Source organism: Nyctereutes procyonoides, unplaced genomic scaffold, assembly GCF_905146905.1.
Source record: "Nyctereutes procyonoides isolate TBG_1078 unplaced genomic scaffold, NYPRO_anot_genome, whole genome shotgun sequence".
Lineage (NCBI taxonomy): Eukaryota > Metazoa > Chordata > Mammalia > Carnivora > Canidae > Nyctereutes > Nyctereutes procyonoides.
This window is the reverse complement of record NW_026575024.1, coordinates 14774804-14787981: the sequence shown is the minus strand read 5'-3', so window position 1 is coordinate 14787981 and position 13178 is coordinate 14774804. Positions and strand designations below refer to the sequence as shown.

The 13178-nt window shown below is 46.1% G+C and overlaps 1 protein-coding gene across 2 annotated transcripts in view; it reads left to right on the top strand.

The window, feature by feature from the left end:
• The window catches only part of DNTTIP1 (deoxynucleotidyltransferase terminal interacting protein 1), a 24448-nt gene extending 11270 nt beyond the window's left edge, over window positions 1–13178 (top strand). Inside the window, exons 5-14 of one of the 2 annotated variants that reach the window (XM_055307150.1) lie at window positions 3973–4041; window positions 4308–4364; window positions 4621–4677; window positions 5285–5334; window positions 5519–5564; window positions 7803–7861; window positions 7963–8023; window positions 10910–10981; window positions 12647–12702; window positions 12813–13178. In XM_055307150.1, coding sequence (XP_055163125.1) covers window positions 3973–4041; window positions 4308–4364; window positions 4621–4677; window positions 5285–5334; window positions 5519–5564; window positions 7803–7861; window positions 7963–8023; window positions 10910–10981; window positions 12647–12702; window positions 12813–12951 — 666 coding nt within the window. In that variant the 3' untranslated portion in view covers window positions 12952–13178. Of the gene's footprint in view, window positions 1–3972; window positions 4042–4307; window positions 4365–4620; window positions 4680–5284; window positions 5335–5518; window positions 5565–7802; window positions 7862–7962; window positions 8024–10909; window positions 10982–12646; window positions 12703–12812 lie in introns of both variants that reach the window. The other variant, XM_055307158.1, reaches the window with a different exon arrangement.

The following is a 13178-nucleotide window of genomic DNA, read 5'->3' as shown; positions in this document are numbered from 1 at the left end:
TCTCACATTTAAATCTTTCATCCATTTTGAGTTTATCTTTGTGTATGGTGCAAGAGAGTGGTCTAGTTTCATTCTTCTGCATGTGGATGACCAATTTTCCCAGCACCATTTATTGAAGAGACTGTCTTTCTTCCAGTGGATAGTCTTTCCTCCTTTGTCGAATATTAGTTGACCATAAAGTTCAGGGTTCATTTCTGGATTCTCTATTCTGTTCCATTGGTCTATGTGTCTGTTTTTGTGCCAGTACCACACTGTCTTGATGACCACAGCTTTGTAGTACAACCTGAAATCTGGCATTGTGATGCCCCCAGCTATGGTTTTCTTTTTTAAAATTCCCCTGGCTACTCCTTAGCTACCCCTTTCTGGCAATTTCTTAGGGAGAAATGGCTAATCTATTCTGTAACCCTTTGCCTTGCATTTTTTTTTATTTTTATTTATTTATGATAGTCACAGAGAGAGGGGGGGGGCAGAGACATAGGCAGAGGGAGAAGCAGGCTCCATGCACCGGGAGCCTGACATGGGATTCGATCCCGGGTCTCCAGGATCGCGCCCTGGGCCAAAGGCAGGCGCTAAACCGCTGCGCCACCCAGGGATCCCTGCCTTGCATTTTTTGTTTGCATGGTAGTTGTTTTTGTTTGTTCATTTTAATCAAATAATATACATCTGTTAAGAAAAATGTGGCATGGGGCTCCTGGATGGCTTGCAGTTCAGTGTCTGCCTGGGGCTCAGGGCGTGAACCTGGGGTCCTGGGATCGAGTCCCAAATTGGGCTCCCTGCAAGGAGCCTGCCTCTCCCTCTTCCTGTGTTTCTGCTTCTCTCTCTCTGTCTCTCATAAGTAAATAAAATATTAAAAAAAAAAAGAAGAAGAAAGAAAAAAGAAAAATGTGGCATGATAGTTAAGAATGCAGGCTTTCTCTTGATTTGCACTGTCCAGATAGGAGTCCTGACTTTACCACTGACTAGCTGTATGACTTGAGGTGAGTTACCTCACCTTACTAAATCTGTTTTCTCATCTGCAAAATGGATATATAGGATTGTTTTTTTGTTTGTTTGTTTTTTTAAGATTTTATTTATGAAAGACGCAGAGAGAAAGAGAGGGACCTGGGACCTGTGGTAATAGTCTTAAAGCATTTAGATCAGTAACAAAGACTCAGTAAATGTTACCTGCTGCTGGTTTATATTAAGATTAGACAACATAGGGATGCCTGGATAGCTCAGTGATTGAATGTCTGCCTTCAGCTCAGGGCATGATCCTGGAGTCCAGGGATCGAGTCCTGCATCTGGCTCCCTGCATGGAACCTGCTTCTCTGCCTATGTCTCTGCCTCTCTCTCTCTGTCTCTCTCATGAATAAATAAATAAAATCTTTTTTAAAATAAATAAATAAAAATAAAATTAGACAATATAAATCATAAGGAAGAAAACTAAGATTTCTAATAATCTCATTACCAGCAATAACTTCTATTAACGTTTTAGTACATTTTTTTTTTTTTTAGTTTCCCTCTGTATATTTTTGTACACATGCATTCATTCACTGGGCACTAGGAATGCAATGAGGAGCAAATACCACTTTTGAACCCATGGTCTCCTTTAGCTGCCACACTGTCTGTTCCCTTGACAGCTCAACTTTGGGGAAGGTGGCTGTTGCTGGTTCCACTTTGTCACCTCCTGTTCATTCTTTTGCTCGTTTTGTTCAGTCCCCACCACTTCACTGAAACCCCTCTTTTATATCAGGGTGATCAGTAACCTCCATGTTTTCAAATCCTGTGGACCCTAACTATCCTCAGTTTACCCAGCTTCTTGATGGCATTTGTCACAGGGGATCATTTCATGTTTCTTGGAACACTCCTTTCTCACTTCCAGTGCCTTGGCTTTACATCCACTCATCCTTGGCTTCCTGGACCAGCTCGTCTTCTCTTCTGTGGTTCACTCTCCTTCTAGCTGATTCCCTCCGGTCCTGACACTTTAAACCAGTTTAACTGCTGTTAATTCCCAGTGTGTGTATCAGCCCTGAGATGCTTCCATTCTTGCCTTCTCCCCATCCATTCTCACAGCAGCCAGACCTATCCTTTTAAAGATGAACCAGAGTGTGTTCCTCTCCTCTTTAAAACCCAGTGACTTCCCACTGCAAGCAGAATAAAACCCTGATGCCTCAACGTGATCACCAGAGCCCTACCTGGACTGGCTCCTGCCCATTTCTTTAACTCATCCCATCCCATTACTCCCTCATTGGCTGTCTTCTAGCTGTACTGGAATCCTTTCTGCTTCTTCAGTTATACCAAGCTCAGGGTCTTTGCACTTGCTGTTCTATCCTTAACTCTTTCAATAGCTGCCTCCTTTTCTTCAGATTTAGCTCAAATATTGCCTCATCAGAGAGGCCTTCCTTGGCCACTCCATCTATAGTAGCTCCCCAGGGACACCTAGGTGGCTCATCAGTTAAGGTCTGCCTTTGGCTCAGGTCATGATCTCTGAGTCCTGGGATTGAGCCCCAAGTCAGGCTCCCTGCTCAGCAGGGAATCTGACTCTCCCTCTCCCTATACCCCTCCCCACCGCTCATGCTCTCTCTTTCTCTTTCTGTGTCTCTAAAATAAATAAGTAAAATCTTTTTTAAAATAAATAAAGTAGCCCCCCCCCAATCTCCTTCCCCACCTTCAGGTAATATCTATCACCTTACTTATTGATGAATTTATTTTCTGTTTCCCTTTCCACCCCCCACCTCTGCTGAAAGCTTGAGCTTTACAAGAGTTGAGGCCTGACCTGGTTCACTGCAGTATGCCCAGTCCTAGAATATGACTGAATATGTGGACACTGAGTGTGTGCTAAATGACTGCATGCATGAATGAAGGAGAAAATGGCAAAGGACCACACAGGGTTCCTATTCTTCTAAAACCTACAGTCTGGTTAGGCAGACAGTATGAATTACTGCAAAACATGCACATAATTTCACACAGAGGCTTGTACACTCTTCACTGCAATGTTTGGAGAAGGTTCATGAACCCAGTATTGGACTTAGCAAATTTGGGACCTCCACACAACAGACACCAGGAAGACTGTTATATGAATCTGGAGCTCAAAGGAGAGGCCACAGCTCAAGAGAAAAAATCATAGTCAACATTGTGTGTCAACTGTACACAAATTTTTTTAAAATATGGGCGTCATCAATTTATTGATGTTAATTGAAGCTGTGAGCATGATGAGAGCAGATAGCGTACCAAATGGAAGAAGACAGAATGAACCACATTGAGGATGATGAGCCACCAAAGAAAGCCAACAGAGAATGGCCAGGCAAGTAGGAGGAAAACCAGGGAATTGTCACATGCTCTACCAGCTGAGTCAGCCAGGCACCCCCCCCATATAAACTTTTGACTCCAAAAAACTACTAATGACTTATGTTGACCAGAAACTCGACCAATAATATCAACAGTTGATTAACACCTATTTTGTATATGTTTTACAGATTGTATTCTTATAGTAAAATAAACTAGAGAAAAGAAAATGTTACTAAGAAAATCATAAGGAAGAGAAAATACATTTGTAGTATTGTACTGTTTTTATTGAATTGAAAAAAATATAAGTGGGCCTGTGCAGTGCAAACCCATATTGTTCAAGGGTCAACTGTACTTAAGGTTTAAAAAAAAAATAAGGGATCCCTGGGTGGCGCAGCGGTTTAGCGCCTGCCTTTGGCCCAGGGCGTGATCCTGGAGACCCGGGATCGAATCCCATGTCAGGCTCCCGGTGCATGGAGCCTGCTTCTCCCTCTGCCTGTGTCTCTGCCTCTCTCTCTCTCTCTGTGACTATCATAAATAAAAAAAAAAAAATTAAAAAAAATAAAAATAAAAAACAGATATCTACATATATGCACATCTTGGGGTGCCTTTTACTGACCATGAAAACATTTCAACCCAGTTTGGAGTTTTAACCCAGCTGTTACCCACCAAAATAGTGACTGTTAACACTTGGTCTTTTCCCTTCAGGCTAAACTCCTGTTTTCAGATGGAGAAAAAGTAATACCCAGATTGGCCCATGAACTTCCAGGGATAAAGGTCAGAATCACTTGTCTGTGTCTGGGGTGTTATAGGGGGAGACCGATGAAGCTGGGAGGCAGATGAACTCTGTGGACCGGGGAGCTTCCACAGATTACGCATTCGTAGAACCAGGTCCAAATGGCATCATGCTGGGAGAGCTTCCGAGGCCTAGCCAAGGGAGGGGCCTAGTGTACAGTCCAGGACTCTGTCTTCTCCAGCCCCCAGGGACCTGCCGCTCCCAGGCACTGACTCTCCACTGACCCCTCCCTTCTATTTTTCTTCAGCGTGGCCGACAGACAGAAGAGGAATGTGCCCATCGAGGAAGCCCTGTTCCCAAAAAGGTAACTCATCTCCATATTTTCTGCCTGAGAAAAAGCCCTACAACTCCAGAAGAAGGTAGAGGGCTTCTTCCACACATGCGGGGCCTTTCTAGCATGAGAAGTATGACCCCTGGAGACTCTTAACTCTCCCTGTTTGCTGTCAAGCATCATTTGGTCTCTTTGGAAGGCCATCTCCAACAAATGACCCTGGGCCTACCAGTGTGGTGGGCTGGGGTTCCCACAGGGTCAGGCCTCTGACGGCTGTTCTTTCTGGCAGAGGAAAGGACGGCCTCCTGGACACATGCTGTCGAATGACCGGGCAGCCGCTGGCATGGTGTGAGTAGGGGGCAACAGTCTGCTGAGAGTGGGGCGAGGGTGGGCCTGGAGGGAGAGAGGCCAGAGTTCCTCACCTGCTGAAATCAGATCCAGCTATTTGAGTCGCCATGGAGGAGGGTTAGTCTGGTTTGAGGGATGGGCAAAGAAGGCAGCAAGAAGAGGACACTATTTTATCCTGCTTTTGCCCCAGAACTGTTCAGCCCAGCTTGATTAAATACCAGAGCTGTTTCTAACATTGCATAACTGCTCTAAACACCGTACATTATCTTTTAATCCTTGCAACCACCCCCTAGGGAAGGTGTAATTAATTTTGTAAATCAGGAAACAGAATTTTTATCCAAGGTCAACCAAGCTAATGAGCAAAATTGTATTACAATGGTTTTTGAAGCAACGGAATATTTTTTTCAAATAAAACTTTATGTGGAAGTCTGATCGAGAAAGCCACACCGGTCTGGTTGGGAGCAGCAGGGACAGTCTGAAACCACTGGCTTAGGAGAAAGAGCAGTGAGGCCGTCACATCATGACTGAGTCCCCCCCTTGAAGCAGCTCTGAGGCTCACAAACACAGGAGGAGGGACAGTTGCTGTTGTTCCTTCTTTTTCACAGAGGAGGAAACGACAGCTCAGAGAGCTTCCTGGACCTGCCTGCATGGCTAGGTAATCCCAGAGCCAGTCCTAGAATGGCATTTTGTCTTCATACCTCCTCCAATGGGTTACCAGGAGGAAAGACCACCAGGGCCAAAGCAAGAGTGTGTGAGGAACTCCCACCACCAGCAGCAGGCTTGGTCCAGTCCTAGGCCTCACCTCGGAGGAGTCACCTTTCTTCTTTCCTTCCAATCAGATGGAAACCAAAGTCCTCTGAACCAATTCGCCGAGAAGGCCCCAAGGTATGATTATATAAGCACGGCAGTGACCACTGTCCCAGAGAGACCCAGTCAAGGCCCTGGACCCACCATGAGGGATGTGTGCACACCATTCCAGAGCCACTGAACCTATTCCCCAACCCCCACCCTGCACCTGCAACCCTGCTGGCCTCCCAGAAGATCTTAAACTGGGATTGGAACTAGGGGTGCTTAATATATGACAGACCCTGCCCTAAATCTTTTGTATGTCATCTCATTTAATCTTTATAACAATCTTAGGAGATATATTGTTACTCTGTTGTGGTGTAGTGTATTAAGTGTTGTTATCTTAAATTAAGGCTTAGAGACCTGCTCTTATATTAAAGCTTAGAGACCTGCTCAGAGTCACAAGCTGCCAAATGGTCAAGCCAAGTCTCAAAGCCAAGTTCCATTGCCACCAGAGCCTATGCTCGTAACCATTAGCCTCTGTTGCCTCCAGAATGATTGTTGGCAAGCTCTTTTAGCAATAGAATCCTCTCTTCAAGTAAAATCACATATGGAAGCCTAGTAAAGTAGGTGAAAGTTCCACGGGCCTGGTTGAGGCTATCCAGTAGAAATGCTCCACCCTCGGGGTACTGGCCCTCTCTGCTCTCACCTGGTGACCATGCCTTTCGTCTTAAACTCTCCTTTAGAGCCAAAGATCATGCATTTCCCTGACCTTTCTGTTTTTCTCCAGACATTCCTTCTCTCTCTCGTGAGTTCTTCTTCAGCAGCGACCCATGTAGTGGGCATTCCTCAGAATTGTCTCACTGGCCCACTCCTGCTTCTAAAGTTGCTATGAATGATCTCATTCACTCTTAGGATCTCAGGGACCAGTGTGTGCAAAGCTGCCATACCTCTTTGTTGCACATGTCTCTTTCTGGTTTAAAATTTGTCTCCTGGGGCAGCCCAGTGGCTCAGCGGTTTAGCACCACCTTCAGTCCAGAGCCTGATCCTGGAGACCTGGATCAAGTCCCACATCAGGCTCCTGCATGGAGCCTGCTTCTCCCTCTGCCTGTGTCTCTGCCTTTCTCTCTCTCCCTCTCTCTCTCTCTCTCTCTCTCTCTCTCTCTGTGTGTGCTTTCATAAATAAATAAAATCTTTAAAAAAATAAAAAATAATAATAAAATTTGTCTCCTGCTGTCTGCTAGGCTTCCCTGCCTAGAATTTCCCTAGCACTTCAAACTCAGCTTATCCGAAGTTACAGTCAGAATCTTTCTTCCAAGACCCTCTTTGACATTCTTGATTTTAGTCATCTTTCCCTCTTCCCCTCCTTCCGTCTGTGTCCACTCAGGTCCTGGTTGATTCCACTTCACAATGATCACAGCTTCTCTTCCCTTGTTGTCATCCTTATTGCTGTCAGAGCTCAAACCCTCATCTTCTTTCAGAAACCTTTAGTACAGCAGCCCCTAAACCACTCACTACCTGTCATCTTGCCACTTTGAATCCATTAGCCACATTGTGGGTGAGTGAGCTGTCTTTCAAGCAAATCTGGCTCTCCCTGTTGGGAGACCTCAGTGACTCCCCAGGGCCTACAGAATAAATAAAATGTAAACCCCTAAAAGCAGCACACCCAGGCCTAGTCCCTCACTGCCCCTCTCCAATCTCATCTGTTACCACTCCCTAATCTGTGCTCTCTCGCCTTGTAGCTGCACAGAATTGCTTGTGGTTTCTCCAGCATGCCAAGTCCACTCTCACTTCCTGCCATTCATCCTGTATTGGTCTTTCTTCCTCCCATCTGCCCTTCCACAATTAACTTGGGAATTTGCTCTATAAGGGAACCTTCCTGTTGCCCTCCCCCATGGCATCCTTCACATCCAACACCTATATCCCTACCTGTCTCATGCTGGTATAATTATCTATACAGGGCACCTGGATGGCTCAGTAGTTGAGCATCTGCCTTTGGCTCAGGTCACGATCCCAGGGTCTCAGGATCGAGTTCCACATCAGGCTCCCCACAAGAAACCTGCTTCTCCCTCTGCCTATGTCTCTGGCTCTCTCTGGCTCTCATGAATGAATAAATACAATCTTAAAAAAAAAAAAAAAGTTATCTATACATTACGTCTGTGGCCCCGGAGACCAGAGACTATATCTTACCTCTTTATTGTCAGTACTTGGTTTCTTGAATCAGCGGTTTAGAATAGTAGATGAGGATGGATGGTGGTAGGAGAAGGCAGGAGAAGAGTATTTCTATCCTGCCCACCAGGTCAGCCTCATCCTCATCAGTCTCTGTCTTTTGCATAGTGGGACCCAGCCCGGCTGAATGAATCTACCACCTTTGTGTTGGGATCTCGAGCCAACAAGTAAGTTTAAGAGCGTTGGCACTGAAGGAGGGGGCACCCCAGGGGCTCACCCATAGGACTGTAGCTGCTGGAATCCTTACCACTCCTCCATTCCTTTTCAGGGCCCTGGGGATGGGGGGCACCAGAGGGAGAATCTACATCAAGCACCCGCACCTCTTTAAGGTAAGTGAAAGCTGGGAGGCAGGCAAGCCATTGCAGTGTGCGTGTTGGGAGTTCTGGAGGGCACAGAGATTCCGGGAACAAATACTGATCTGGGAGTCAGGACTTCTGGGTTCCAGTTACCCCTCTGCCCTTAACCTTCACCTCTTGTAATTTACTGAACACCTCTGCCCCTCAATAACAACTACTTTCCTGGGTGTCTCAGGCAGTTAAGCATCTGCCTTCAGGTCAGGTCATGATCCCAGATCCCAGGACCAAGCCCAGCATCAGGCTCCCTGCTCAGCAGGAAGTCTGCTGCTCCCTCTGCCCCTCACCAGGCTTATGCTCTCACTCTCTCTCAAATGAATAAAATCTAAAAAACAACAACTACTTTCCTTATGTGCTTGTTGCAGACCAAACAGCATTTCACCTGCTGCACTTACTTTACCTCTGGGAGCTATCCTGTAAAATAGGGATGGCTATTATTGTTTTACAAATTAAAACACACACACACCAAAAAAAAAAAAAAAAAAAAAAAAAAAGTAAAGGCTAAATGACTTGCCCAAAGTTTTCAGCCAGTACATGGTGAGTAGACTCAGTCTTGGTCTGTCTTCAGCAAAGCCTGAGCTCATAACCATTACCTTATTCAATTATCTATAAAATAAAGAGATTGGAGCAGGGCAGCAGTTCTAACCCTCCTCAAAGAGAGGTACTTGGTCTCTACTAGTTAAGAAAATAATAGGGAACATGATATCAGTTACCCTCTTCAATGAATTTGTGGGTTTTTTTTTTTTAAGATTTTATTTATTTATTCATGAGAAACAGAGAGAGAGGCAGAGACATAGGCAGAGGGAGAAGCAGGCTCCATGCAGGGAGGCCGATGTGGGACTTGATCCCGGGTCCCCAGGATCAGGCCCTTGTCTGAAGGCAGTGCTAAACTGCTGAGCCACCGGGCTGCCCGAATTTGTGTTTTTTTAATCACAAAAGTATCCAAATATATTGGAAAAATAGTAGTGCATGTGTGTTCAAGATACGCATTTTTGCATATATACCTAAGGCTTGGAGTTCCAGAATTACAGCTCTGTCCAAGACATTCTGTGCAAGTTAAGATTCTTTGAAGAGCAGACCTGCTGCTTCTACTTCTTCAGTCTTACACCCTGAGATCCCCAGCATCTAAACACTGTGGCCTACGTGCTACCTCATTTTCCTTCAAGGGTCTTCAACTCCTGCTATTCCCTCTGATGACCTTCCTTTCCTCTCTGCCCCTTCTGCAAGATCCACCTCTTCTAAAACCCTTCCTGCATCGTTCCCCCCCCCCCCAGTGTATGTGCTCTGGGACCTCCTTGGAACTCCAGGAGCATAGTGGTTAAGACCATGGTTTCAGTCCTGGTTCCACTACTTAGCAGCTGTATGACCTTGGGCAAGTGGCTTCACATTTCTTTTTCTTTTTTTTTTTTAATGGTTTAGTTAACATATAGTGTATTATTAGTTTCAGAGATAGAGTTCAGTGATTCATTAGTTGTATATAACACCCAGTGCTCATTACATCACGTGCCTCCTTAATGCTTGTCACCCAGTTACCCCATCCTGGATCCGGGATCAAGTCCCACATCGGGCTCCTTGCGTGGATCCTGCTTCTCCCTCTGCCTGGGTCTCTGCCTCTCTCTCTCTCTCTCTCTCTCTCTCTCTCTGTGTGTGTGTGTGTGTGTGTGTGTGTGTGTGTGTGTGTCTCATGAATATATAAAATCTAAGAAAAAAAAAGTGATTTTAAAAAATTAAAATGGGAGTGCCTGGCTGGCGCAGTTGGTGGAGCATTGTCATTGATCTTGGGGTTGTAAGTTCAAGGCCTATGTTGGGTGTAGAAGTTACTTAAAAATAAAACCTTGGGGCACCTGGGTGACTCAGTCAGTTAAGCATCTCCCTTCAGCTTAGGTCATGATCCCAAGATTCTGGGATTGAGCCCCGCATCAGGCTCCCTGCTCAAGGGGGAGTCTGCTTCTTTCTCTCATTCTGCCTCTGTGTGCACTCTCTCTCTCTCAAATAAATAAAATATTTTTTAATAAAATCTTTAAAAACAATAATAAAAATTGAAATGAAGGATATGTGACAAAGATGTATATGGCCAGCAAAACCTAAAATATTTACTAGCTGGCCCTTTATAGAAAAAGTAAGCTGACTACTATAAAGCTGACCACTTAGAGATTTGTCCATGTTATTAAATTTAATCTCCCTCCTTTTATTTCTAACAAATAATTCTGTAACTCTGTGGGAGAGAGTTGCTCTGATTCTTTCTTTTGTGGGGAGTTCTTTCTAGTCATTTTGCTCAGTGCAGAGTGGCTAAAAACAAGTTGTACTTGTTAGAAGCATGAACTCTTCTCTCTGTAGTGTTCCAGCTATTTAATTCTCAGGCTGAATTCGTAGGTTTTCAGGATGATTTGAAAGTTATCTAGGTAAGTTGGTCGGGACAGGTGACTTGGGGACTCTACTCTTCCACCATCTTGCCCCACCCCCTCCCAAACGAAGTTCTTAAATCACAGTGCATCTGCCTCCCCCAGAGCATGACCTGTCCTGATTTTTGTTTCAGAAAATATGGTCACCATAACAGTTGACATGTGTGGTAAACTACCTCAGGTTATTTGAAAAGGAATAGAGCTCTAGAATAATAGTCACCAGTCTGACCAGCTGCCAGAGTGCTTGAGAAAGGAAGAGGTAGAGATTAGACATGTGCTAAACCTCTGGGATTTGGGTGCTATCCCCTGGCCTCCTGGGCTCAGCTCCACTTGCTGTGAAGAGGTTGGCAAGTGCTCTGCATTCACCAGGCTGGGCCGAGGTCTTGGTGAGAGCTGCTCCGGGACCAAATGAGGAAACTTCCTCACACTAGGCTAACATCTGTGACTTCATCCCTCACAGTATGCAGCTGACCCCCAGGACAAGCACTGGCTGGCCGAGCAGCATCACATGCGGGCGACAGGGGGAAAGATGGTAAGCACCATTCACGCGTGCACTGTCAGAAACCCACCCAGCCCAGGGGCCAAGGCTCCAGCTATTGGTGGCAGCTTTCCTCCATGTCTGAGATTCTCAAGGCCTGATAAATGTAGAAAGGGAGATTTTTCAGGTGGAGAGAGCCCATTCCTTCATGCTGAAGACCAGACTTAACTCCCTGGATTCCCTTCCCACACACCGATCCCTCGCTCCCTCCTACATCATCCCTCATATTCAGATTATATTAGCTGTGCATAAGAATGGCAGGTATATGACACACGTAACACTACTTTTCCCTCGTGGGTCCATTGTCAGATTGCACTCATGGATCACAACTCTTCCACCAGACACAGCTGTAGGATCTTCTCCCAACACAGTGCTCCAGGCAGTACCTCCTGTCCGTCGGAGTTAGCACATGCAGTGGAACATGTTTGCCATGCCTAGCAGCCCCATCCAGAATCAACTCTGCTTAAACAGTTCATAGCTTATTGAGCTACAGCCTTGGGGAAATCACTGTTGTGTTCTAAAACTGGCAGGGCCTTGTCCATCACATGCAATGTCCCCGATCTGAGGACTCGGTCCCACCATGGGGACTGTTCCTATTAGAATTCAGTGGCCTTGCAGACAAACCAATGTGCCATCTCCTTTCTGGCAAGGAAAGCTGTCTTCTGTTTTACTACTCTACTTATTCCTACACCCTGTGTGAGATTTCAGGGAACTTAGCACTGATACATAAAATGCAACAGAACACAAGTAAGAAATAAATGGGAAAAAGGAGAGACAGGATGTAAAGCCATGAGCAAGACTAGCTTTAAAATGGGTGGGTGTTTTTCATTGCTGACTTGGGAAACTAGCATACTTTCATGGGTTTTCTCAAATTTAGCTGTAGGCTCTTCTCAAGGACATCTCATTGGTTACATAGTTCACAGTCCTCATAAGATGAAGGCAGATTACTCAGGGGACACACAACCCCGACCCTAAGACTAGAAAGAACTGTCTCCCACAGAGGACTTTCTCATGTGATGAACAACACCCCCTGTGTGGTAAGCTTATGAGAAGGTTCTCTCCCACTGCAGACCGTGGCATTGTGCCAGTGCCATGCTGCAGGCCCCTGGACAGTACAGCCCAGGAAGAGACAGCAGTGCAGCTTCTCCTGTTTCCCTTTTTGCCAAGTTCAAAACCAGATCATCTCAGTTCCTAGAGTTAACATACAGCTTCCTCCTCCTGATTCCCTGTTCCCTTGTGTGTTTTGATGACTCTCTTGCCATTTCACTTTATGCCACCTCAGAGTCCATTTTTAAAAGAGGAGGAGGCTGGGGGCCCTGGGCAGCTCAGTCGGTTAAGCATCTGCCTTCTGCTCAGGAGCAGAGGAGCCTGCTTCTCCCCCTCCCTCTGATCCTCCCCCCCTGCCCCATGCTCAAGAGGAAAAGGCTATAAATAAGTCACACCAGTCCCCATTCCCTAATCCGTAAAGTTTCTATTTGAGTGAAAGGTTGACTCAGGGAGCTATTCTCCAGACAGTCTCTCCCTACTCACTACTCTCCCCTCCTAAACTGAATTATGCCCCCCTCCCTTCCAGCCCTTACATTAAGCACATGTTTAATCAAGTGTTAATGAGTTGAGTGAACCAGAGGCAATGACCACTCTTCTTTGCTTCTGCCCCAGGCCTACCTCCTCATCGAGGAGGACATCCGGGACCTCGCGGCCAGTGATGACTATAGGTAAAACTGGTTGTCTGTCCCCTGCCCCACCCACCCCCACGGGAGCCCCTTGGGGTGACCCTGGGACTACACCCTCCTTTGCTTCGACCCCTCCTCAATGTCTGTTCCAGAGGATGCCTGGACCTGAAGTTGGAGGAGCTGAAATCCTTTGTGCTGCCCTCCTGGATGGTTGAGAAGATGCGAAAGTACATGGAGACACTACGGACAGAGAACGAGCATCGTGCTGTTGAAGCGCCTCCACAGACCTGACCGAAGCCAAGACCCCTGGCTACATTTGGCAGCCCTCCTCCAAGGCCCTGGCACCCACGTGGCCGAGGCCACTGCTGGGACTGCGCCTGGATGGATCTCAGCGGCATTAAGCTGTGCCTGGGCTAGTCTGTAGTGACTCACTACAGAGAACCCCCAGACTGGCGTGTGGTTCTGTTTGTAAAGTTATTGGGTTAAGAAGCAATTAAACAGTTTGTAATAGACAGTGA